The 27926-nt window shown below is 40.3% G+C and overlaps 1 protein-coding gene across 1 annotated transcript in view; it reads right to left on the reverse strand.

The window, feature by feature from the left end:
• RNF19A (ring finger protein 19A, RBR E3 ubiquitin protein ligase) overlaps window positions 1–27183 on the reverse strand; it is a 44927-nt gene extending 17744 nt beyond the window's left edge. The window contains exons 1-2 of the mRNA XM_080646230.1: window positions 26910–27183; window positions 10100–10867 (exon numbers count right to left, since the gene is read on the reverse strand). Coding sequence (XP_080502356.1) covers window positions 10100–10773 — 674 coding nt within the window. The 5' untranslated portion in view covers window positions 10774–10867; window positions 26910–27183. The remainder of the gene's footprint in view (window positions 1–10099; window positions 10868–26909) is intronic.
• Window positions 27184–27926: the final 743 nt, after the last annotated feature.

The raw sequence follows: 27926 nt of genomic DNA on the forward strand, positions 1-27926 counted from the left end.
AGCGGGGAAGGGAAAGTAGATACATTTATAAAAGAGCAACATGAAGGATCTTTGTTGTCATGGAACTGCTCAGTACCTTGACTATGGTGATGAATACACAAATGTACAGGTGGTAAAATGGTATATAACTAAATACACATACACACAAATAAGTACAAATAAAACGGGAAATTTGGCAGTTCTATCAATGCCAATATCCTGGTTGTGATACTGTTTTACAGCTTCACAAAGTGGTGCCATTGGGGCAAACTGTGTAAAGGAAACACAGGATTTCTTGGTAATATTTCTTACAACTACACATGAACCAACAAGTATCTTTTAATTTTGTTAATCCTCACCCGAAGATATTTTTCCATTGATTTTTAGGGAGAGTGGATGAGAGAGAAAAAGACAGAGAGAAACATCAATGTGAGAGAAACACATCAATTGGTTGCCTCCTGCAGTCATCCCTCCCCCCCGCCCCCCTCACCAGGGCCTGGGCCAGGGAGAAGCCTGCAACCAAGGTAGGTGCCCTTGACCAAAATCGAACCTGTGACCCTTTGGTCTGCAAGCCACAAATTTAAGGGAGCTTTCAGGGCTCCTCTTGTTATTAGCAATAAAATTTAATAACTGTAACTGAGATTTTTATTAGTTATTAAAATTATGTAATCTATAAAATTATGCAAAGAGAAAGTTTCTCCATTTTTAGATCTGTTGCTCTCTTTAAAACAATTTTTAAAAAATATATTTTTATTGATTTCAGAGGAAGAGAGAGGGAGAGAGGCCCCCTACTGGGGAATCGAACCCTCACCTCCTGATTCATGGGGTCCATGCTCAACCACTGAACCACACCAGCCAGGCAGACCTGTTGCTCTCTTATTATCTCACCCTTTTTTTTAAAAAAAAAAAATAATTCTTTATTGTTGAAAGTATTACATATGTTTCCTTTCACCCCCCACTGACTCGCTCCGGCCCACTCCGGCCCCCTTCGCCCCAGGCCCTCACCACCCCATTGGGCCATGCATATAGGCATACAAGGTCCTTGGTTGATTATCTCACCATTTAAGCCTAAATTTTACATCTTAAATTTCACTTCACTTCTGATAGACCATTTTTACAATTACCACTATCATAAATATGTTCAAACATGAATGAATTAAGAGAAATTTAAATCAACATGGTGTAATTTAGCAATGTTTCATTTTCCTGAGCTTTAAGATTTCCCCAAAGGCTTATTCACTGCTGTTTCAGTAAAAAGAAAAAAAATTTTTCCCAGCCTGGGTAGTTCAGTGGTTGAGCGTTGACCTATGAACCAGGAGGTTCCGGTTTGATCCCCCTGTCAGGGACATGCCCAGGTTGCGGGCTCCATCCCCAGTAGGGAGCACGCAGGAGGCAGCTGATCAATGATTCCCTCTCATCCTTGATGTTTCTATCTTTCTTTCCCTCTCCCTTCCTCTCTGAAATCGATAAAAATATACAATCATTTTTTTCAAAGACTACACTTTATTTTCTATCAAGTTAAAATCTAAAGCAGTCTTCAAAATAATACCACTGAAAAGGAAAGGATATTCTTTTAAACCTCTTCTCTATTCCACCTTTTCTCGAAGGAAGGAGAGAAAAAGGCAGAATGGGAAAATCTGTGTGTGTGCAGGGGACAATGTTAAAACCAACTATTTATTTTTAAGTCAGTCACAATTTATTAAGGTGGAAAAAAAGTTTAGGCCACTTGGTCCAAATTCAAGTTCCACCACATATTCCTGTATAGTTTTATGTAACTCACATAATCTCCCTACAACTAAGTTTTCCCAAGCATAAAACAGGGATTCACTGTAGTTTACTTAGCCTCAGTATTTAGCCCAATCAGCTTCACCTTTGGCCCTGACCATAAGGACAAATGAGCAAATGACTGCTTCAGAGACATTTCTAATACCTCTGAACTTGTGCTTGATTTACGACCATGTGATCATATGAGTTACTATAATTTCTACATTATTACATACAGCAAAAATGTATGCCATTTAGATTGAATATTAATATCTGAATATTCATTTTTAAATAAAAAATGGTATGAGAGGTGGGGAAAGGTGGGAGAAAGGGAGAGATTAGTTCATGGCACTTCAAATGTACTCAAATGTTAGAGCTAAAGTACTTCAATCTTGTTTTATGCTACTTGTACTTTTTAAACTTTATCTTTATTGTTGGAAGTACTACAGATGTCCCTTTGTGTTAGTTTTTTCCATCGACCCTTTCCACCCCCTACCGGCCCCTCCCTTGTATTTTTTTTTTTTTTTTAATGGAGAAGCTAAGATGCCCTATCCCAGAACTATACATTCACATCCCTTTCAATCTAGGATTATCTTTAATAAAACTAACCAAATATTTCTGTGAATGTATATTTTGAGGACTGTAAAAGGATAGTTTTCAAATGCTAACAATTATTAAGTGCTTACTATGTAAGTATTCTGTGTTCACCTCATTCAGTTCCAATAATAACTGGTTAGGCAATCCTATAATATATTAGGGAATTAAATGTACCTAGTATTCATCTATTTTGAAAACAGAATGTTGAGCCTCTTGAACATGAGTTTCACGGTGTGGGGAGCCAAACTTATTTTCCCATTAGTTAATAGCTCTCAAATTATAACACAAGTGAATGGTAAAACAAACTAAGTACAAAATACTTGCTTTAAATAAAAGTTTCTGAAGTCTCTCTACTGTGGTACATGAAGTATTACTATGTGGGAAAAGAACAGGCTCAGCAGAAGGTCACAGAGATAACGAAATAATACTAATTAAGTAACTAAACATTCTGGCTTAAACAATATCCAAATCTTGGTGTAGAAGATAGCTCCATTTCCTTTTATGATCCATTATTTTTAAAAATATTTTTATTTATTTAAGAGAGGAAGGGAGAGGGAGGGAGAGACAGAAAAATCAATAATGAGAATTACTGATTGGCTGCCTCCTGCATGCCATGCCCACATTGGGAATTGACCCCGAAACCCGGCATGTGCCCTAACCGGGAATTGAAGCCTGACCTCCCGGTTCATGGGTTGATGCTCAACCACTGAGCAACACTGGCTAGACTATGGTCCAATATCAAGTCTTACTTTGTTTCTATTCTTCAGCTGAAGGTCTCTAGCTACTTGAAATGCTTAAATTTTCCTACTTAGCAAGAATGGAGGGATAGAAGACAGTGAGGAAGGGACTGAAATAGGGCAGTGTTTTCAGAAATATTTTCTGTTCACTGGGTTAACAGTTAATTCATACTAAGCAAAACTAAAGTGCTTTTTGTTAGTTTGTTTTTTACTATAATATTTGCTGAAAGAATTAACATTTAACAGTATAAGTACGCACTATTTCTTGAATTTATTTGACCATGGTATCTAGTTACAAGGAGTTTCACAGTTCTAGAATTCCACAACTTATACTATTGATAGGGAGGAAGTAGGGATACCAGTTAGAGTAGTATATCCTGCCTAAAGAAACTTTCTTGTGAAGCAACAAGTAAGAACAAACTATACCTAACATGAAATGTAATCTTAAGAGAGATATAACAGTCCCAATAAAAATTTTAATTTAAAAAATGAGAAATAAGAATGAAAAAATGAGAAGTAACAATGTTTTTGAAAAAAGGTTACTTGGACTCCTGGATAATCTCCTATCCTGGAGTCCAAGTAACCTTTTTTCAAAAACACAAAGCTTTAACAACCTTAAAAACAACAGCAAAGAAAATGTAATCAGAAATACCGAAATTACTTGATCCAGTTAAGGAGAAAAGTCACTTCTTATAAGAAGTTAAACACTGCTCGGCCAGTGTGGCTCCATGGTTGAGTGTCGACCTATGAACCAGGATGTCACAGCTCGATTCCTGGTCAGGGCACATGCCCAGGTTGGGGGCTTGATCCCCATCAGGGGGCATACAGGAGACAGCTGATCAATGATTCTCTCTCAACACTGATGTTTTTATCTCTCTTCCTCTCCCTTCCTCTCTAAAATTAATAAAAATATTTTTTTTACAAAAGAAGTTAATATTATTTCAGTGGAAAAGGAGTGACTTGATTACTATATTTGGGAGGAGGTTTAGACAAAGTGAGGCACATCTCCTGGTTCCCTTTAGGATCTGCTTTCCACAACATGCTGCAAGGGAGGCCTACAATTGTCAAGGCAACTGCCCAGACTATTTTGAAAAGTCTGTCTAATTTAGGGGTAGAGTGCTGGCAAACCTTTTGGGCTCTATCTAAAGCACATTCTTTAGTCCACTAAATAAGAGAAAGCTAACATGTCTCCTATATATATCAACTTGTTCTTAACAAAGGTGTGAGGGGAAGAACGTTATTTTTATTGATTCCCTAAATTCCACCAAAATATCTTAGTATCAATTAATAATCAAATTAATGTTTTGTGTAGCACTAGTAGATACTGAATTACTTGGTGTTAAAATACACCTAGATTAACTGTGTTTAGGACGAATAAATTAAAAAAAGCAAACTCTCAGCTCCAACTATTAACTCTTAGAATACTTGTATGAATATTTATTCTAACACATGTAATTTATCACTAGTTATAAATTACAACTTCCCCTGAAACACAGTTTAATCATTATGGCTCCCTGTAAACAAAACCTGCTGTTTTCTAGTCACATACTTGTTTCCTCCAGAGAAAATAAAAAGTTGGATCTGTTTTCTGTATAAGATTTCTAAAAGGTCAGCCTATAAAAGCATTTCTAGCATGTTAAAAGATGGTCAAGTTATGGCTAAAACCTTCCTTGTAGAATGGGAATGAGAGTCATATGGATATTAACTAGAATTCTAAAATTACATATTCCTTAGTTCCTATACCTATAGCCCCATTTTTTAAAATCCATTATGAACAGTATCCTCCACCAGAATAAGTTGTTATTTACGGACATTATATGTCAGCAAATCAGCTTGGAACTACCCAAAACTGATTATAGTTGATCACATTGCTTTAAAATGGTTTATTAACTGTTCCTAGGATATATGATTTATGTTAGTGGTATATTAGATTGGTTCATTCAACAATTGATTATTGAGCATGGGGTTAATGTGTGGTTAAAACACTTCCTTCCCCATGACATTAAATCATTAATTATATTCTAGTATAATAAATGTTCCTTATATTTTAAGTTTCCCAGCAAAGTCAGAAGCACTCACATGAAATGACAGGGATAACATGTACTGGTAGAAGGGTGGTCTTCGTCCATTGAAACAAGTGATGACAGAAACTAAAATGCCAACTATTTGCTATCTGCCTAGACCCGTGGTCGGCAAACTGCGGCTCGAGAGCCACATGCGGCTCTTTGGCCCCTTGAGTTTGGCTCGTCCACAAAATACCACGGCCTGGGCGAGTCTATTTTAAAGAAGTGGCGTTAGAAGAAGTTTAAGTTTAAAAAATTTGGCTCGCAAGAGAAATTTCAATTGTTGTACTATTGATATTTGGCTCTGTTAACTAATGAGTTTACTGACCACTGGCCTAGACAATGTACAAATTAGGTCTTCCAGGCAGAAGACAATCAGATATTTTTATCCAAGACAGGTTCTATGTTTTCCCTCTATATGTCTCTCATCCCAATTCTTCTCCTCAGCCATGGCTAGATTTTTCTATTAACACCCAGACATAGTAGATGACTGAAAAATTAACATTTCCTTGCTTTTTGTGGTTGTTTTTTTAAATTTATTGATTTCAGAAAGGAGGGAAGAGGGAGAAATATTCATGATGAGAGAGAATATTGATTGGCTGCCTCCTGCACGCCCCCTACTGGGGACCGAGCCTGAAACTGGGAATCAAACAGTGACCTCCTGGTTCATAGGTCAATTCTCAACTACTGAGCCACACCAGCCAGGCTGAACATTCTTAAACATGTCTGCTAACTAGATGTTTCCTGACATACAAGTAAAGAGTTTCTCTGAGGTATTTAACTAGGAATGGATCTTCTAAGTTATAGGGTAAATGTATGTTCAATTTTAATAAACATGGTAGTAGGTGAGCTATATTCATCTATATTTTGTTATTTTTCCCTTTTATTTGTAACTTACCTCTGTAATCTATTTTGATTTTGTCTCAATGTATTATGTGTGGTGACAAGCTTATTTTTCCCTTCAAATAGATAATTTTCACAATCTTCTACATGTTGAATAATGAAACTTTTCCCAATTGGTTTAGCATGCTTCCCCTAAAGTTCTTGTATAAACCAGAATCTGTGTCAGCCCTATCCACTATGTTCTACTAGGTTGGTAGTATTGATATTATCTATTATGACAAAATCAATCAACCCAGCACAAGAGAATACACCTATTCAGTGACCAGAGAGCTTGTACCCTTAGATTTATTGTCTTAACCTCTTCTAGACACAGGTATTGATATTTAAGTCTCCTTTTCATTTGTTCCATCATGTTCAGACTTTTTCTTTTAAAGATATTAAACACTTAAAGGAACCTATTAAGTACTTTTTATCCTAGGGTCCCATAAAAGATTGTTAGAAAACCAGATCAAAAACAATATATAGATATGTTCCTCACTATTTGAATTCTCACTACAGGAGTATTTCCTACAATGATTTGCAAGTAGTTTTTTTTAATCTAAAATTTGCTATGCAAGTTGAAATCTACTCTAATGAATGTGAAAATATGGTGCAGAGTTCCATGGGATCAAGAGTGATACACTCGCCCTAGCCTGTTTGGCTTGGTGGATAGAGCGTCGGCCTGTGGACTGAAGGGTCCCAGGTTCGATTCCGGTCAAGGGCATGTACCTTGGTTATGGGTACATCCCCAGTAGGGGGTGTGCAGGAGGCAGCTGATCGATGTTTCTCTCTCATTGATGTTTCTAACTCTCTATCCCTCTCCCTTCCTCTCTGTAAAAAATCAATAAAATATATTAAAAAAAGAATATTTTTAAAAAAAGAGTGATACACACATATGTAATCTACCAGTGGCCTAGTGCACAAAATTCGTGCACATTAAAAGGGGATTAATTAGAGGAAATAATTTAATATTGCTATTTGCTCTTTCTCTATAATAGAAGTGTCAGAGATGAAAGAAAATTAGTAAAATGTATATGAAAAGCTTCATCCAGTCAGAGTCTGGGGCGCACCATGGGACCCAGAGTCAAGTCCCCGCCCACCCACATGCGCCTCAAAATCGCACGAGACCCAGACCCGGCCAGCCTCCGCCCCATTGGGCTAGATCCAGACCTGGCCAGTCCCACCCTTGTCAAGCCTCAGGTCCCTGGCCCGGCGCCAGGATTGGGGGCGTGGCTTGAGGTCCCCCAGCCCAGACCGGGGCAGGGGGCATGCCTTGAGGTCCCCCGTCAAAGCCTTGCCAGGTGGGGACATGGCCTGAGATCCCCTGTAAAGCCCTGCTGGGTGGGGGGGATGGCCTGAGGTCCCCCGTCAAGCCCCACCAGGCAGGGCGGGTGGGGCGCAGTTTCAGGTCCCCCGGCTTGGCACTGGGAGGGGGGCACAGCCTCAGGTCCCCCGTCAAGCCCCGCTGGGCAGGGGGCACAGCCTGAGTTCCCCCAACCCAGCACTGGGGGTGCACCTTGAGGTCCCCTGTCAAGCCCCGCCAGGTAGGGGGGGCGCAGCCTCAGGTCCACTGGCCCGGTGCTGGGGCGGGGAGTGTTGCCTGAGGTCCCCCGGCCTGGTGCCAGGGTGGGGGGCGCGGCCTTAAGTCCCCTGTCAAGCCCCACCTGGTGGGGGGCACGGCCTGAGGTCCACCAGCATGGTGCTGGGGTGGGGGGAGCAGCCTGAGGTCCCCTAACCCAGCACCAGGACGGGAAGCGCACCTTGAGGTCCCCTGTCAAGCCCCACTGGGCAGGGGGTGCGGTCTAAGGTTCCCCAGCCTGACGCCAGAGCTGGGGGGCATGGCCTGAGGTCCCCTGTCAAGCCCTACAGGGACGGGGGAGGGCATAGCCTCAGGTCCCTGCTGATTGCTCCTTAAGGCTCCTTATGGGAACTTGGCTTCAGCTGTGGGTGCAGCCATCTTTGTGACGGAATGATGGTCAATTAGCATAGTCTCTCTTTATTAGATAGGATTCCTCTGTCTCCTGCTCAAGTTACTTAGTATTGCTCATTATCCCTATTTTCTTCCCATCTTTTTCTTGAGTTTTCTACTTCATGGGTCCCACAGTTTGCTTCTGCCAACCTTGAAAGCATAGCCAACCTCGGCTCAGTTTAGACAGGATCACTAACATATTCTTTTGTTATTTATGTTATAGTACAAGCTCCCTGCAGTTATAAGGAGAGCATAATTCAAAATTGATAGAGTAGTGTCTGAGTCCTTCACACACAATTAATTCATAAAATGTTAAATAATTACATAATATTTCTAATGCTTTATATTACACAGAAATCCCTTGTGGATAGTTAAGTGCAAGTGATACCTGGGAAAATTAGTTGGGATTTACATAGGCTGAAAACATATTATTACTTTTCTCATATATAATTATAAAATATAAGCTAGATGCAATCTGAAAATTTGCTACTCAACAAGCTTTTAATAAAGGATATGATTCAGTCAATGAGTCCTGAAATTGTCATTTAATAAATTCACATTTCAGCCTTGTCTCTGAGATTATACACAGATAATCTTGGAAATTCTGGGTTTTCCCAAATTCTTACTTATAATCTCTGGTTTGCTAATAGTATGCTAAACTATAACCAGTGTTTATGGCTTTTATTATTCTTGAGGAACATATGACTATTTCTTCCTATTCTGACAACTGTACATAGTAAATGCTCTATAAATAGAAGCTATTGACATAATAAAATATATAAGCAAACTTATTTTATTTTAAACTAGTGGCCTGGTGCACAAAATTCGTGCACATTAAAAGGGAATTAATTAGAGGAAATATTTTAATATTGCTATTTGCCTTTTCTCTATAATGGAAGTGTTAGAGATGAAAGAAAATTAGTAAAATGTATATGAAAATATTACTCCTGTCAGAGTCTGGGGCATGCCGCAGGACCCAGAGTCAAGTCCCTGCCCACCCGTGTGTGCCTCGAAATCGCATGAGACCCACACCCAGCCGGCCCCACCCCCATTGGGCGAGATGGAGACCTGCTGGCCCCACCCCTGTCAAGCCCCGCCAGGCAGGGGGCGCAGCCTCAGGTCCCCCGGCACATGCCAGGCGGGGGGCACAGCCTCAGGTCCCCTGGCGCATGCCGGGCGAGGGGGCGTGGCCTGAGGTCCCCCATCAAGCCCTGCCGGGCGGGGGGCATGCCTTAAGGTCCCCTGTCAAGCCCTGCTGGGTGGGGGGTGCAGCCTGAGGTCCCCCGTCAAGCCCAGCCGGGCAGGGGGCATGGCCTGATGTCCCCCGTCAAGCCCCGCTGCATGGGAGGCACGGACTGAGGTCCCCCATCAAACCCCGCTGGGCAGGGGGGTGCGGCCTCAGGTCCCCTGGCCCGGCGCCAGGGGGCATGGTCTCAGGTCCCCAGTTAAGCCCCACTGGGCAAGGGGAGCAGCCATCTTGTGTTATGGGAACCCCGCCTCTGCTATGGGTGCAGCCATCTTTGCGATGGCGTGAGGGTTAATTAGCATATTCCCGATTTATTAGATAGGATGTTAGTAAAATGGTATTTATAATTAAAAAACTTGAGGTAAATGGAATATATAACCTCTTGATCTTGAGACTAGCAAATACTGATGCACACCAATATGAACGTATCACACTGTGACACATATTAAAGTGCCTTTCAAAAGGGTTATTTCAATTTATATAAATAACCTCCCCCCACCAAAACAAACAAAATCCCTGATCATTTAATCTATTACTCCAAAATAAAAGTTCTCCTAATGGGTGGGGAAAATCAATTTTGCCCACAACTAGATCTTGCACTCTACCACCTTAACCTTTTCTTCTGAAAAAATGTATTAAGTGAATATGTGATGCAGACAGTATCAAAATGAGTAAGATTCTGGTGTCTTGCTTTAACAGTGAACACTGCTTGACACATGGTATACGCTTAATATGTATTTGTCTATTGAATTAATTACCTGACATGTTAAGATTTTTCTTTTGAATAAAAGTCAGCATAATTCTTATTTTATCCACAAAGAAAAAAAAATAATTCAAGCAAAATCTAAGAAAATCTTCTTACCCACAGTCTGGAGCTGGACACCACCTACAATCAGGATCTCCAACGAGCCACCGTCTAAGCATAAATTCTTCATATTTTTCCATTAACACATCATCACTTAATATCAAGCGAATATCATGGGGATTAAACCGTTCAGTACATTCTGGGCAACTGATGTTAACTCTACTTTCAGAAATTTCTATCCTTAGATATTGTCGTAAGCAATCCACACAAGATCTATGATGACAAGTCATTATCTCAGGAAATCTGTCTTTAGAATGCCGCAAAAGGCACAAAGGACACTCTATAAAGTCTCCAATTTGTTTGTTGATGGAGGTCAATCCATTGTCAGAGGAGGTATTTGTAGAGAAAATGGAGTTCTTATCAGTACACATTTCAGAATGTATACTTTCAATACTCGCAATTCCATCCACCCCGCCATTTAGCTCCCTTGATTTACGTTTGTTATCCTTTTTCCTCCGAAACAAAGAGCCTATTGAAATTCTTCTTTTCTTGGGTGCCTTTTTGACTGAAGGCAAGCTCACGGATGAAGCAGAAGACTGAAGATCTCGATCTGAACCCATTTGCCGATGTAAACTCATGTCTATAATGTTCATTAGAAGTGAGTCAGGGTCTGTGTTTACACACAGCCCTTCATTATATTTAGAGATAAAACTTATTTCTTGTTCTTGCATTCAGATTAAGTCATGATGTACGAAAATCCTACTTGGTCCCTTCAGAGAATTCTTGAAAGAGTTCGATTGACAGAAGACTGTTATCATAGATGTTCTGGAAAACAAAACAAAACACCAAGATCATTTAATTATATATTCTTAGTCTACAGGTTTTTAAAATAAGCTTACAAATTCACTACGAAATTTCAAGCAAATATGTTCTTAACCATTAGTTTTGTTTTGTTTTTTTAAGTAAGGCCAATTTATTGAGTAGTCTACAATAGAATATAAAACCAATGCTAAAATAACAAGGACATTCTTTAATCTTAAAAGGCTTTAGATTTGAACTGAACTTATTAAATTTTTTATCATTAACAATCAGACCTCAATGATTCCCTACTGATTTAGGAATTTTTTTCAAAAATGGACAATAAAATGCACATGTATATACAAGGACTAAGTGCAACTTACACAATCTTGAAGAAAAATAGTGTGTTAGAGGGCGAGTGCTCTTATACTGTCAAGTATAATGATTACAAAGTTACAGTAGTTAAAAAGACAGTGTGGTATATCACAAGGATGAACATAAAGACCAATGAAAATAACACAGTTATGATAAAAAAAATCCAACATGTATATCCCACTTGATTTATGTCAAGGATGACAATGCTGAGCACTAAGAATAGCTTTTTCAAAAACAAAACAACAAGTATTGTTTTACTGTTTACCATCTGAGAAAAGAAACTTGACCTATAGCTCACCCATACATAAAATTCAATTCCAGATAGTTCATAATTCTAAGTGTGATCAGTAAAATCGTAAAGCTCCTAGGAGCCAATAGAAGAGACTATTACAATATAAAGATTTATTGAATAGAACATACGAAAGTGCTTACCATTAAAAAAGGACTGCTAAATTTGATTACAATAAAATCAAGAAACAGTTTTAAGGGAGCGAGAGAAGTCATTTGCCATATATAACTAAGAAGGACTAGTATCCAGAACATGGAAAGAACATTTACAAATCAATAAGACAAAGCAGACAATCCAACAGAAAAATGGGCAAGGGACTACACAGACGCTTCACAAAAGGATATGAAAAAGTGCTCAACATCATTTGTGATCACGGAAATACACATTAAAGCCATATTGAGAGACCACTATACCCAGCAGGATGGCTAAAATCCAGACTGCCATTTCCAATTATTAGTAGAGATGTGGAGTACTGGTGGGAGTATAAAACAGAACAAATACTTTGGAAAACTGTCTACCAAATTTAAACATATATATATACTTTACTGTCCCTTTATACTTCTAGAAATGAGAGCACAAGAGATATAATGCATACATGCATCCAAGATATGCATAACAATATTCATAGTGGCATTAGTTATTATAATAAGCAAAAGTGTTGAACACAACCCACATTTCCATCAATAAAATATATTCAGACTCCAGTATACCAGAAGCAATGAAAATGAACAAAATACTGCTATACATAAAACAAGAATGTATCTCACACACAAAAAAATGTTATATAACTCCATTTATATAAAGTTCAAAACAAGCAGAACTAATCTGATGCCAGAGTCAGGATTGAGTTACCTTTTGCAGGAAGGCAAAAAGGGAACTTTTACATGTGTAGTGGTTACCAAGGTATGTTCAGTTTGTGATAAAACACTGACCTACAAACATGATTAATGCCCTTTTCTGGATGATCATTATACCACAGTTAAAGGTAAAAAAAAAAAAAGCAACTTCTGATATCCACACATATTCTTGAGAAAGTCATATTGATTTCCCAACACAAAATCTAGAAAAAAATTTACTCAGGAAAACTTTATTCAAGTCCATCAGTTTATATTTTCCCATTAATTACAGTATTCTCCATTAATTGTGAAGAAAATTCTGCAAATTTTCTTCTTTATATGTCTTTTTATTTTCTCTTGCATCTCAAAATGCTTTCTGTACTCCAGGGTTTTACCTATATCTATATCCATATCTATATTATCTATATTGGACAAGGTCCCTGAAATAGACTCCCCCTACAATTCTATTCTATGATACATCCCCCCTATAATGACACAGAACAGAATTGTATGGGGAATCTCTCGGGGACCTCGTCCTAAGAATTTATCACTTAAAATATAAAACTGGTGGCACTTAATCAGTATCACCTGAGGTATTTTTCTTTTTTTCCCTTTCTTTTATTTATTTACTAGAGGCCTGATGCACGAAGATTCGTGCAAGAACGGGCCTTCCTTCCCCTGGCTGCCGGCACTGCCTTCGGTCCAGCCCGGAGCTGCATTTCCGCCTTCCCACGCCGCCCAGAGGCCTGGAGAGGCTGGGGCGGTGCGGAACACCTGCGTCCCGCCCCATCCCCGGCTGCTCGGCGCCTGCATATGCAAATTAACCCACCATCTTTGCTGGGTTAATTTGCATACTCACGCCTGATTGGCTGGTGGGCGTCGCGAAGATATGGTCAATTTGTATCTTACTCTTTTATTAGTGTAGATTTTTCTGTCACCATTTATCCCACTGTGCCTTTTCCACCTCTACCCACCCCTGCCCCCTGTAATCACCACACTATGGTCCATATCCGTAAGTTCTTTCTCTTTTTTGCTCAATCCCTCCAACTTCCTGCAACATCCCCCCAACACTTTTAGATATGTGATAGCCATATAATTTATTATCCAAACGAGAACCTTATAAGAGTGAATGAAAGCGCTACTGAAATTTAAACTAGGATAACAGGAGCAAATTGAAGCATATGGTTATTCTACTTAGGAAGTCTTTTTAAAATGTACAAATATACAAATATGCCTCAAAAGAAAACAAATTTGAATACTAAAACTGTAATATTTCTGTATGGTAGAAAATACTGTAAAGTAGAAAGACGATATACTAGGAAAACATGTATAACAACAAACAAATTTCCTCACTATTGCAAGTAGCTTTTACATATTAATAAGTCCAAACTAACAGCAAAATGAGCAAAGATCGCCAAAACCGGTTTGGCTCAGTGGATGGAGCGTCGGCCTGCAGACTCAAGGGTCCCAGGTTCGATTCCGGTCAAGGGCATGTACCTTGGTTGCGGGCACATCCCCAGTAGGGGGCGTGCAAGAGGCAGCTGATCGATGTTTCTAACTCTCTATCCCTCCTCTCCCTTCCACTCTGTAAAAAATCAATAAAATATATTAAAAAAAAAAAAATGAGCAAAGATTCAAAGAGGAAGTTTGGAGAAAAAGAATTACAAAAATTATGAAGGTAGAAAATAATGTTCAACAACAATCACTACTAGAGAAATGAAAATCCAAACATTAGATACCATCTTTGCATTAATTAGATTGACATAGGCTGCAAAGGTTGGTCAGTGTGAACTGAAAGAAACATTTCACATACTGTTGGGAGAGGTGCAAATCAGCACAATTAGGGGAAACCAATTTGACAATATCTATTAAACTTCAAAATGGAAATACTCTTGACCAGCAATCCTACATGTAAAATTTATCCTTCAAAAAATATGACACAGTGTTCAGACATATTGTGCAAAGAAATTCACTCCAGCCTAGTTGATAGAAGCAAACAAAACAAAAAGAAAAGAGAAAAAAAAAAGCCCTTATGAAACCTGGAAATAACTTGTATCCAATAGGGACCTGGTAAAAGAAATGAACCAATCATAATTTATCTGCAATGATATGGAAAGATCTCTCTATATAATGCTGAGTGAACAATAACAATTGCAAAATAGTATGAGCCATTTGTGGAAAAAACACCCCCCCACAGGCTTACATATGTACACCATTTCTGGAAAAAAATGTTACAAAACCATTAATAATGGTTGCCTTAGGAAGAACTATCATTAGTATTCACTTTCTGCCTTCTGCATAGTTTAAAACTGAATCATGAGCATCTATAACTTATAGTTTAAAAAAACCCTAGTTGAACTTCACAAGCAATAAAAAATATTCTGCCCTAGAACCACCTAATCAAAGTGAAAATGGGGTCCAGAGCTTGTATGCTTTGAAAATGTTCTTCAGTAATTTAAGTGTACACTCTAGTTAAGAACCACTAATATTAAAGAAAGTTTGCTATACATTCTCATTTAAAACAGAAATAAGCAGTAAAATACAAATAGACGCCAAAGTGTGTATTTTCTTTCTTTTTTCCCTGTCTGTTCTGTTTACAGGCTGCCATTGCCCAGGCACAGATGGAATCAGAGGACAGGGTCAGATGGGCAGAATTGGAGGATTTTGCCCTTCATAGCAGGATGTAGTCTTTCTGGAATGTGCTTGCCCGGGTGAAACCATCCTTGCAGCCTATGGGGTTTCCAGTCACTCATTTTCAGCCATACTGGAACCCATCTTAGTGATGCTAGGAGCAAGCAGCAATTATGAATGGAAGGTACCTGAGAAGTAAGAATGGGCCATAAGTAGGGAAAGATTCAAAATTCAAGTCTCATAACTGGAAGGAACTGTGCGGTACAGAAAAGTGGGAGACATTCTGTTCTTATAGCACTGCATCGAGTCAAGGGTATATGTTACCGGAGTCTCCCTTGGAAGTGGGGAGCTGGTGGTGAGACACTGATTTCTCTTTGGGACCTATTGCAACCAGGCAGAGAGCTGCAGCAGCTGCCTTTGCTTGGTAAATAAACAGTGGGGGAAATCCCAAAACTTGACTTACTTTTTTGGTTCTGCTCTTAGTGTTAAGTTCCTGGGGAGTGAGAAAAGGAAGTATCTATCCATAGCACCTCCTATACAGAGAGTTGCAAAGAACCACTTATCAAATTTAAATATGGTTACGTACAATTTAATTTTGCAGTTGACTACCAAAAAACAAAATTAATGGCCTTAAGCCATCCGTTGATCAGACCATAACTAGAAGTGATGTACTAAAAAATGATGTATGGGCACACAAGCTAACTTTGGCACAAAGTAAATAGAGCTTTTGTAAATCTGAACCCGTCTCATTAACAGAAGTTTGAGGCATTAAATTGTTTGGATTTCCATATATGACTTTCTCTGAACAGTAGTAAATCACTAAGCTCATTATAATGAAGTTTGCTATTGCTCAAAAAGGTTATTTAAATGTTTAAAATTATTTTAAGTAAGTATGTCATTCATCTTACCAACCGCAAATTTGGAAATGTCCTATTTTCCTCTAATAAATCTAGTCCACAATATAGCTGCCATATTCAGTTATAGCAGCAATGCAGACCCTGGGCATAATTCTTGCAGTCCAAATAATATTGAGACAGACTCTTTTTATAAAACTGACTTATTAAACATCTCTTTTTACAGCCTGTTAAAGTAAAAATACAATAGGCACCTTAATAAATTTTTGGAGGATAACAATGCTTAAAAATAACAGCTAATATATGGGTAAGCTCCAGAGAAATCCATGAAATCTCTAAAACTGTAACTAAATTGTGACTATATATATACTCTAGGGCAGGGGTCCTCAAACTACGGCCCGCGGGCCACATGCAGCCCGCCGAGGACATTTATCCGGCCCGCCGGGTGCCGCTGCCTGTCCTGCTTAGCAGCCGACTCGTCCCGGGCCCGCAGTGCGCATAGGAATTTGTTCATAGTTTGTTTTTTTTTTAAACTACAGTCCGGCCCTCCAACGGTCTGAGGGACAGTGAACTGGCCCCCTGTTTAAAAAGTTTGAGGACCCCTGCTCTAGGGATAGAATCTGTAGCTTTCAAAAGATTCTCTAAGGAGTCTAAAGTATAACAAAAGGTTAACTGCTGCTGCTGAGATATTAGATTCTAATTTGCCAGTAAAAGTTAACATCAGTTTCTGTAAATTTTTTCTGCTCTCACTAATTTACCTTCATACAATATTCTTATCTGTACCAATTATTAGCTCAGTTAGAACATACTTCTATTATATTAAGATTTGAAGTTGCAGCTCTTTCCAGAGAGTTAAGTTATGGGGAAGGTTAAAAAACAACTTTCATTTGGAAACAAATGTCTCAGATCCATAATGTAAGAATAAACATGAAGTTGCAGATGGCCCAGAGTAATGCATCACATGTTAAATAAAGCAAAATCATACAAAAAGGTGAATCAATATTGTATTTTCAAAGGACAGTTAATTATAAATATGTACATAAAGATATTAGAGTGCTATCTCATCTTCACTTAAAATGGCAATTATCATTGAAAACTCTTTTTAAGTTTTTCATTCTTCCTAATTCAATTATAATATCTTTATTTAAAATATAATGACACAGCCCAACCAGTATGGCTCAGTGGTTGAGCATCTACCTATGAACCAGGAGGTCAAGGTTTGATTCCCAGTCAGGGCACATGCCCAGGTTGCAGGCTCAATCCCAGGTAGGGGGCATGCAGGAGGCAGCTAATCAATATTCTCTCTCTTCATTGATGTTTCTATCTCTCCCTCCTTCTCCTTTCCTCTCTGAAATCAATAAAAATATATTTAAAATATAATGACACAAAGAGGTAAAATAGTTGATGCCCAATGAGACCCCGCTTATGGTGCTAAAAATCTAAATGTCTTTCAATTATTTGAATGTCTCCTCAGAAACATGAGCTATTATATGCAGATGTAAGGAAATCTGGGTTCTATGGATTGCTACACCAAGTGGTTTTGTGGCTTTAGTTCAGTAACAACCTCTCTGTATCATCTGTAAAACAGAGAAAACACAATTGTGGCAGAGATGTTGTTATACACTCACCTGTTTCATCTTCCTCCCGAGTATATAGAAGAACTCATTTCCATTCCTCTTGCAGCTACATACAGCCATGTGTCCAGTCCTGGCCAATGCAATGTGAGTATACTAATGTATGGCCCTTCCAAAACTGGTCCCCAAACTATCCCTTTAAATATCCTCCAAGTTCTCTCTCTTCTCCCACTGGCTGGCTAAATGTAGTAATTCTAGTGGTTAACTCTAAGCAGGCTTTAGGGGACAGCTGAGTCACAAGATGGAAGTAATCTGGACACCAGAGTCATGCACACAGTTCTTTGTGTGAGTAAGAAATAGACTTTTATTGTGTTCCACCATGAGATTTGGATAATTATCTTACCTACTTAGTGGGAGGAAATAATCGGAGGTAAAAATTTAGATTAGCTTGGAGAGAAAAATGTTTTTTAAATACTATACAAATATGCGTAATGATAGCATATATTTTATTCAGAGAGTAAAGCATGGACTTTGGGGTCACAATATTTGGGTTCAAGTTCAGTCTCTGACACTTATTAGTTAGCTGTGTGACACTGGGTTAAATTACTAAGACAGTTTCTTCAACTGTTCACGAGGAATAATAATAATGTTTACAGCCTGTAGGATTATTATTAGGGTTAAATAAAATAACATATATTTATTTGATATATGAAGAATCCAGCATAAGGTATGGCATACATGTAACTAAACCATTTACTGGATAAAACTGTTGAAAGGATTATCACACTTAAGGTTAGAAATGAATAAAAAAAAAGTTGGCTCTGAAATGGCTTTTTTATGAATAGCTAGTCATTTGGAAGTTTGAAATATATTATTACAGTACATGAATTTCTCTAAAGTAAATGTAACTAATTTTTCAGCCTTATGCTTATGTAGCAACAAATCTACCTTGAGTGGTCTTTCTAATATTAAAAATGGGATAAATAACTTCAACCCAACTACTTATTAATAGGGGAAGAGGGACTGATTCAACAGATTATTAGCATAGGCAAGTATCAGTTTCCAGCAAGTTTTTTGGAAAGTGAATGCTTACCAAGACTCAAATATACTGCCTTGAGCTCTATCCTAAAGATTGTATGATCTCCCACAAACAGAAACTAATAGTTCAGAATAAATTATTCCCACATGCTCCGAAGCCTCCCCAAAGAGATGGTTCTTAAACAGCTTTACAAACACACACCTGCCACATTTACCTATTCTTGATTGGGAGGTAGAAAAAAATGGTACTTTGTGATTTTAATAATACTCATTACAAATAATACTCATTACTCAAGCCATTACAAAAAATAAGCTACTACAGAAAGAAAAACCATTATCAATTCAATTTTTTCAATGAAAAATAGATTTTGGCTAGTTCATTCCAAGCCTTTGTTCAGCAGGGCAAACAATGCAACAATAAGGAAATACTAGAAAGAGCATAGTGCAAAATGTCAGGTACGATGACATGAAGAAGTTTTAGAATAGGCTAATCTCTGATAGTTACAATGCAGGATTAAAACAGATGTAATCATAGACCTTTGGCTTACTAAAAACTTTTGAGTATATATTAGTTTCCTGTGGCTGCTGTAACAAATTACCACAAAGTGTGTGGCTTAAGACAACAGTAATTTATTTTCTCATAGTCCTGGTTTGGGGCTGCAAGGGAGAATCTGTTCTTTGCCTCTTTCAGCTTCTGGTGACTATACGCATTTCTTGGCTCATGCACCAATCATTCCAATCTCTGCTTCCATGGTCACATTGCCTCTTCCTCTTTTGTGTCTTCTCTTCTTCTGTATATAATTTCCTTCTGCTCTTCCCTAACAAGGACAATTTATCACTGGATTTTGTACCTACTCAGATAATCCAGGATGACCCTTTCATCTCAAATCCTTAACTTAATTACACCTGCAAAGACTATTTTTCCAAATAAGGTATCATTCACAGGGATTAGGATATGAACATATCTTTCTGAGGGCTACCATTCAACCTAAAACATGATTACAGAAATATTTTTTAAAAATATGTTTTTATTGATTTTAGAGAGAAAGGAAGGGTGAGGGAGTGAAACATCAGCTGCCTCCTGCAAGCCCCCTACTGGGGACTGAACCCACAACCCTGGCATGTGCCCTGACTGGGAATCAAACCAGTGACCTTGTGCATGGGGCGGTGCTAAACTACACAGGCCAGGGCCTGATTCCAGATAATTTTGACAAGGACATCATTAGAATATATTTTATTTATACAAGAAACCAAAGGCTGTTCATCCATAATAAACAAGTTTTTTTTCTTTAATTTAAAGAGTATGGCTATAAAGAACTATCCATTTGATTTGACTATGTATATGATTTAGCTATATACAACTTCTTACTAAGCAAAACTTGGTTTGGACAGAATTAGTCATTGTGCTATATACATCACATATCCTGTGATGATAGGCTTTTCTAAAGGATCGTTTTACTTTGCTCACTAATATACACTTATCAGTGCCCACACCCTCTTTCCAAAGAACTTTATTTCATGATTTTTAATTTAAGGATGCCTATATAAGAAGTGGCAGTTATTCATAGAAACAAAACCTGAAGGACAGATTAGTTTGGGCAATATTTAAATAGATTAGAAATTTTAAATCAGAAGATCAGAAGAAATTAAATACAAGATGCTTGAACAGCCCAGCTACCTCTCTTGATTCTATATGTTACAAGAACATCGTGTATTGATTATGCATTGTAACTGATTCCAATGTGAGAGGTAACAGGATCCCCATATGCAGTGATCTCATGGGGAGTTTATTCCTTTTGTTTTTATTCTGAGACTCGTTATGACAAGTTACTAATAATGAAGAAAAAACTTCCTTGTAATAATTTTTAGTAGTTGAGCGTTTCAAAGGTATAATTTATATTAATCCAGTGAAATAGATGATAGCACATTCTCTCTCATTTTATATTCAGGGAAAGAGAGTGAGGCACAGTCATTTTGGGGAAGTTGTAAAACTGAGAGAAGTCAGGTATCCTGACAGTCAATTCAACTAAGTAATTCCAGTTAAATGACATATGCGCTTCTGTATTTGGTCTCAAAAGACATGTCAATCAGTTAGAAAAAGAGTACCAAAAGACAAAGAAAAAGCTTTCTGTAGAAAGGAAGAACATTTCACACAAAATGCCCCTAGAGCTATGGTGCCCAGTGTACACACATACTGATTGAAGACTTCGTATGAATAAAAGAACATTGCCCTGGCAGGTGTGGCTCAGGTGGTTGGAGCATTGTCCGGTACAAAAGGTGGCAGGTTCAGTTCCCAGTCAGGGCACATACTCAGGTTGTGAGTACATGCGGAAGGCAGCCAACCCATGTTTCTGTCTCACATTGATGTTTTTCTTTCTCTCTCTCTCAAGTCAATTTAAAAAGGAGAGAGACTGTAAAGTCATTCATTAATACACCTTGATATAATAGTTTGAATATGCTGGGTTAAATATATTATGAAAATTAATTTTACATATTTCTTTTTATTTTTTAACTAGAGGCCCAATGCACGAAAATTCGTGCAAGAGCAGGCCTTCCTTCCCCCGGCTGCCGGCATCAGCTTCCCTCCAGCACCCAGGATCTGGGCTTCCCTCCTCTGGCTGCCTGCAGGCACCTGGGACCCAGGCTGGCTTCCCGAGGGCCGCCCGCAGGCACCCGGGACCCAGGCTGGCTTCCTGAGGGCCCCGGCTTTGTCAGGAAGGATGTCCGGAATGACATCTGGAAGATGTCCAGTCTAATTAGCATATTACCCTTTTATTATTATAGATGTGACGTAGAAAACCTTAGGTTACATTTATGACTCACGCTAGAGGCCCAGTACATGAAATTTGTGCACTGGGTGGGAGGCGGGGGGAGTCCCTCAGCTGGAACTGTGCCCTCTCGCAGTCTGGGACCCCTTGCTCCTTACCACCCGCCTGCTCGCTGCTCCTTACCCTCGGCTCACTGCTTCTTAGCGCTGCTCCTCAGCTTCTGGCTGAGTGGTGCTCTGCCTGTAGGAGTGCACTGACCACCAGGGGGCAGCTCCTGCATTGAGAATCTGCCCCCTGGTGGTCTGTGCGCATCATAGCAACCGGTTGTTCTGGTCATTCTGCCATAAAGGTCACTTAGGCCAGTGGTCGGCAAACTCATTAGTCAATAGAGCCAAATATCAATAGTACAACGATTGAAATTTCTTTTGAGAGCCAAATTTTTTAAACTTAAACTTCTTCTAACGCCACTTCTTCAAAATAGACTCGCCCAGGCCATGGTATTTTGTGGAAGAGCCACACTCAAGGGGCCAAAGAGCCGCATGTGGCTCGCGAGCCGCAGTTTGCCAACCACTGGCTTAGGCTTTTATAGATTATATACATAACATAAAGCAAGTTATGAAATAGATACTTTACATTATATAGACTTTACTCAGTTAGCAAATACTTATTCAACACCTATTATTGTCAGGCTTTATGCTAAGACTTAAGAGTGAACAAAGAGAATGGTCCCTGCCATTATAGAGTTTATATTATCACCTACACTTCTATGGCACATTTCACATACATTATCTCATTTGTGATAATGCATGATAATTAAATTTAGGATATATTATTCTGCTATATAATATTTATCTAGAAGCCTAACACTATCACATTCCCAATAGCTTCTCCTGGTTTCTTTTTTTCTTTTTTAAATATATTTTTACTGATTTCAGAGAGGAAGGGAGAGAGAAAGACAGAAACATCAATGATGAGAAAGAATCATTGATTGGCTGCCTCCTGCATGTCCCCCTAGGCAATATGCCCTGCCTATTGCAAGCCTGCAACCTAGGCAATATGCCCTGACTGGGAATTGAACTGTGACCTCCTGGTTCATAGGTTGATGCTCAAACACTGTGCTACACCCCTTGGGCTTCTTCTGGTTTCTTGCTCCTTGCCTCTAACTAATTTGCTCCATCTTATGGCTCACCTCTACCTGAGTGTCTGTCTCATCAACTGGCAACCTGCCCGCTATTTGCATTACAGCAGGGCTACTTATACTTTCAGGGGTCTCCAGAGAAGGGCAGAGATCGAAAATGTTAAGTGTACATCATTTTAAGGGGCTAACTCCAGTTTTTTGGACCCAAGAGTGAGTTTTGAAGTTTCTTCTGGGCTTAAACTAGGGTGATTTTGAACAGGCTTTTGCTTCATAATTCAATGTACAGACTTATTTGAGAGCTAATACAACTCACCAGTTTTGTCCTGCTGAGGCTTTTACATATGAAAACTCTCCCCAACAGGATTTCAAAAATGACTTTCTCAAAAGGTGCTAATTTTTCCCACTTTAATACAGAAAGTATTACTGACATATGATAGGTATTGAGAAACAAATTTAGTACCCAATTTATAAACACCCAAAATGATTTCATTGCCATTTTTGGTTGAAATCTACCACCATCTGAAATACAGATGTGTTTAGCAAAAGACTATTGACCGTCAATCTTTAGCTGTGCAGGTATGGTTACATAGATAGCTGTTTTAAGGTTATACATCTGCCAGCTAACAAAGAACTGACATTTTATGACTTAAAAAAAAAAAAAAAAAAAAAAAAAGCCAAAGAAAAATAGTAACTACTCCTGATTGGAGAAACAAAATCACCTAAGGAAAATTTAACTGTTCTCTATAAGTAATCAGATTAATAATGTTGCAGTTTGCTAAAAAGGAGAGTCAACCCAAAATCTTTAAGCTAAAGTTATTTCATATTTGATCATGGGTCCTTTCAGACCAGCATTAAACTCTACTAGTGCTAGTTTGCCAAATACAATAGAATGTGCAATCAAATATAAATTTAGAAATTCGACTTTTCTTTAGCCTCCAGCCCCAAATGGCCTAATTTTTATATGGGCTCCAACAATCAAAGAGCATATAGCTTAGTCAGCATGAAATCAGCCAGTGACAATCAATTGTCACTTTTTAGTAACATCAGAAAACAAACAAACAAAAAAATCCCCCAATTCTCTAACATTTCCTTTATAAACTGAGTGGAGAAGAAATATAAGGAGGGAATTCAGGTGTATATGCCCTTACTCTATGCCCTACACTTGATTAGGGACTTTTATATGTTCTCACAAATATTTATCTCCCCTCTCGCCCTTGAAAAACTCAGAAAACTACATTTTTCAATACTCCGTGCCCTCCAAATTAAAAGAAAAAGTGGGGGTGAGGGATAATAATGATTAGAAACCAAAGAATTTCTGTGATAAATCTAAATATGTGTTTAAGATACAATAAGAGCCTGCTATAATATACAAAATTCTTTCAAATGTTAAAAACGTTTGCTTCAAATTGCCTATAACTAATTCCATCTAACAACCCCATAAAAACAAATAGTATCTTTCAATCTGATCCCATTAAAGACAGGTGACCCCAGCCCTGGCCAGTGTGGCTTGGAGTGTCGTCCTATACACCAAAAGGTGGCAGGTTCAATTCCCGGTCAGGGCACATACCCAAGTTTCGGGTTTGACCGCTAGTTCTTTATTTTTTCCTCTCTCGATCTAAAAAAAATATATTTAAAAATACACTTAAAATATTTTTAAAAAAGAGAGGTGACCCCAAGTGCTTTACATTCACAACTGCAAAAATATTACTTTGTGACTCCCCTATTTCAAATTTGTAAAATGCATTTATTTTCTACTAAGCTACTGAGGTATCTTTAAAAGCATATACTAATATAGTTTCATTTAGTCAAGTAAAAAGGCACCCAAAATTCTACAAATCACACCAAAATAGAAGATTCCAACACTGGCTAGATGACAGTGAAATACACTTTTCTTTATACATATAAACTCTAACTCTCAATTGAGGCATCCATCAAATGAAGCAACAGTGCTTCAAGTAGCTATTATTTGGAGACTAGAATTGGGTTGTGTTTCAACTCCTAAAATAATGTTGCAGTTTGTTTTTAATTTATCTTTTTTTTTTAATATATTTTATTGATTTCTTACAGAGAGGAAGAGAGAGGGATAGAGAGTTAGAAACATCGATGAGAGAGAAACATCGATCAGCTGCCTCTTGCACACCTCCTACTGGGGATGTGCCCGCAACCAAGGTACGTGCCCCTGACCGGAATCGAACCTGGGACCCTTCAGTCTGCAGGCCGACGCTCTATCCACTGAGCCAAACCGGTTACGGCTTTAATTTATCTTTATTGTTGAAAGTATTACAGATGTCCCCTTTTATCCCCATTGACCCCCTCCATCCCAGAATCCACCCCCTGCCTTCACCACACTATGGCAGTGACCTTAGGCCATGCATATATGCATATAAAGTCTCCCATTAATCCCCGCCTTCCCTCTGAGATTCATCAGTCTGTAGCATGCTTCCATGTCTCTGGATCTATTTTGTGCATCAGTTTATTTTGTTCATTAGATTCTAATATTGCACTTTTAAAAGTTAATCATACAGGAATTCTCTGGGAAGCAAGAGATACTGAAAAAATACACTAACATTAGTTGCCAAATGTAATTTTTTTTCTCAAAAGGACACCTTGAGGTGACATTAAAATAGTTCCTATAACCCTAGCTGCTTTGGCTCAGTGGATAGAACGGCGGCCTGGGGACTGAAGAGTTCTGGGTTTGATTCCTGGGTCAGGGGCACATGCCCAGGTTGCAGGCTGGATCCCCAGTAAGGGGCATGCAGGAGGCAGCCAATCAATGATTCTTTCTCATCATTGATGTTTGTATCTCTCCCTCTCCCTTCCTCTCTGAAATCAATAAAAATGTATTTTAAAAAATAGTTCCCAAAGACACATTAAATTTACATTGCAGTCATAAAAAGGAGAATATTAAACTAACAAATAAAAGTTTTTATTGTTGTTGCACAATTTGGTTTATGTCCTAAGACTTAATTCTAAACCTTTAACCACGAGGCAAGGAAAGAACGAGTTAATAGGTCAGCACCACTTTCTAAATAGAGAGAAATATTTACATCTTGATTCAGTTCAGACAGCTGGGTGTTAAGGAAGCATAAATAGACAAACATGGTAATAATAGCTTGAGTTATAAGCAGAAGTAAAAAGATTCGCATTAAGATAATGACAAAACTGAAAATGAAGGTTAGGAATACTGTCAGACTTCATATAATCAGAAGGGTCAAGAAATCAAGTTAAAATAATATAAATAAATAGATAACCATGGTCTTAGCCGCAAAAAGTGAAACGGGAAGGAAAGATCACAAACATTTTAAAGCAATCAGTCACAGGAAAGGGTTGCTTTATGCCTCCACTGTTTACTAAAACTGTCATTTCCAGCCAACCTGGGTTTGAAAATTGCAGCGGCACTTAAACGCTGTCCTTTCCAACGTCAACTGAACATAACATTCTGCATATTTTGAATAATAAATGTCAACCAGAATAAGCAGCGTCCGTATATTTCTACCTCCAAGGAGCAATGGGAAAAAAATAAGACCTTTCTAATTTTTTTTTTTTTTTTTTTGTAAAGAGAGGGGTAGGGAGAGAGATCGACCGGTTGCCTCCCATATGTTCCCTACAGGGGATCGAACGCCCGCAACCTGGTAGGTGCCCTAACGGGGAATCCAGACAACATTCAACCAACTGAGCCACAGCGGCCAGGGCAAGACCTTTCTTTCTCCCATTTATAGCCTTAACCACTGTCTCCCCCCACCCCTTTTTTTTACTGCCCTTGTCGCAGGTTGACTGAAAACTAAACTTCTTTTCTTCCCATTAATGGACGGGGAAAGAACAATAGTAGAAGGGAACTCAGATGACAGGGGAAAATGCAAATTAAAAATAGTGGCATTCCTTGCTGCGTGAAGGCTGGGAACTCCCTGAAGGTTTGGCATGAGGGAGACAACCCTGATGCACCCCTGTTAACACATACTTTGCCCCAAGACTACACCATTTTCGTTTGTGGAATTTCTGCTTTTGAAGGGCTTGGCAGTCTTCTCGCAGGAACCTTCCCTGGTGCATGCCTCCCTCCCCCTCGGGCCCCCGCAGCAGGAGTGGGGGGCGCAGGCCCCGGCTCCGAATTTGCAGCCAGGCCCGGAAATGGGTCCCGTTAGGGCCGATTTCACCCGTCAGGAATGCGCTCCGCCCCCGCCGCCCGCGGTGTCCCCGCTCCAGGGGCCGGGGAAGTGCCGAGGGGAGCGCCGCCCCGGCCCGTCACAACACCGCAGGGCGGCCGCCTCCAGACGGCCCGGACAGGCTCGGGCGGCTCCCACGCTCCGCCCCGGGCCGCGGCCACCCGGGCGCCAACGCAGGGCCGGGCGGCGGACGCACAACTAGACCGAGGCCTGACCCCGGGCCAGCGCCGGCCCCAGCCCCGCGCGGAGCACAAGAGGGGGCGCCTCTCCCGAGGCATTTCCGAATCCATTTCCGTCCCGGGGAGGGGCGCGGAGGCAGCAGGGGCCAGAGCGCCTCGGATCGGAAACGGGAGCCGCCCCTGCCCTCCCGCTCCCGGGCGTATCCTCCGCTCGTGCCCTCCCGTACCTTCAACTCCTCAGAGAGGCGGGCGCGGGTTGCGGGCCAGCAGGCCCCTCTCGCAGCGGCGGCGGCGGCGGCAGAGCAGGAGGAAGTATGGAGGAGGGTCCCGCAGACCCGCCGAGGCGCCTCTCAGCCGGGGCGGGGGGACGGAGAGGAGGGGTCCCGACGGCCGCTTTCCCCAACTCCTCCTCCGCAGTTCTGGCTCAACGGCAGTTCCCGGGAACCAGCGCCGCAACTGCCATTCTCCCCCGCCCGCCCTGCCTCCGCCCCCGCTGTCCCCGCCCCCTGCGCCCCCCGCCCCCGCCGCGCCCCACCCCGCCCCGTCCCGCCGCGCCGCCCGCGTGCCTACGTCATGGCGTCACGCCCACCCGGCCGGAGCAGGCGGTTTAGGGTGCAGCGATGACTCGCGCACGTTCACCCCGCGCGGGTGCGGGAACGCCCCGCCTGCGACTCGGGGTCCCGGAGCGCGGCCCCCGCCGCAGCTCGCCCGGAGCCGGCGGCTGCCCGGGAGCTGAAGGAAGATGCTGGACTTGGGGATTTCGCACGCCATTACGTATTCATTCCTCTGTCCTTCGGGTCCCCTGCTAGATGGGCAGCTCCGGGAGAGGGGGGCCAGGACGGTGCCGCGGGTCCTGCCGCTGTCCGCCGGGGAATGTCCCGCCCCGCGAGCGGAGGCGCGCCCACGCCCGCGCTCGGTTAGTGTTAATAGACCTCAGTCTTCCGCGGGGGCTGCGAGGAGCAGCCCTGAGCCACAATTTAACACCCGACGTGAGGGCTCGGAGAATATTTTCCGCTTGCTTTTTTTTTTTTTTTTTTCTTTCCTAATTTCACAAAGTCGTTGAAGTATTGAGAATTCATATTTCAGTTCTTATTGATACATTCGGAATTACTTTAGCTTTGTTGCATCCCCTCATATTCTTTTTAAAAATACATATATTTTTATTGATCTCAGAGAGGAAAGGGGAGGAAAAGAGAGACAGAGAAACATCAACGATGAGAGAATCATTGATTGGCTGCCTCCTG

This window comes from Plecotus auritus, assembly GCF_963455305.1.
Source record: "Plecotus auritus genome assembly, chromosome: 11".
Classification (NCBI taxonomy): Eukaryota; Metazoa; Chordata; class Mammalia; order Chiroptera; family Vespertilionidae; genus Plecotus; species Plecotus auritus.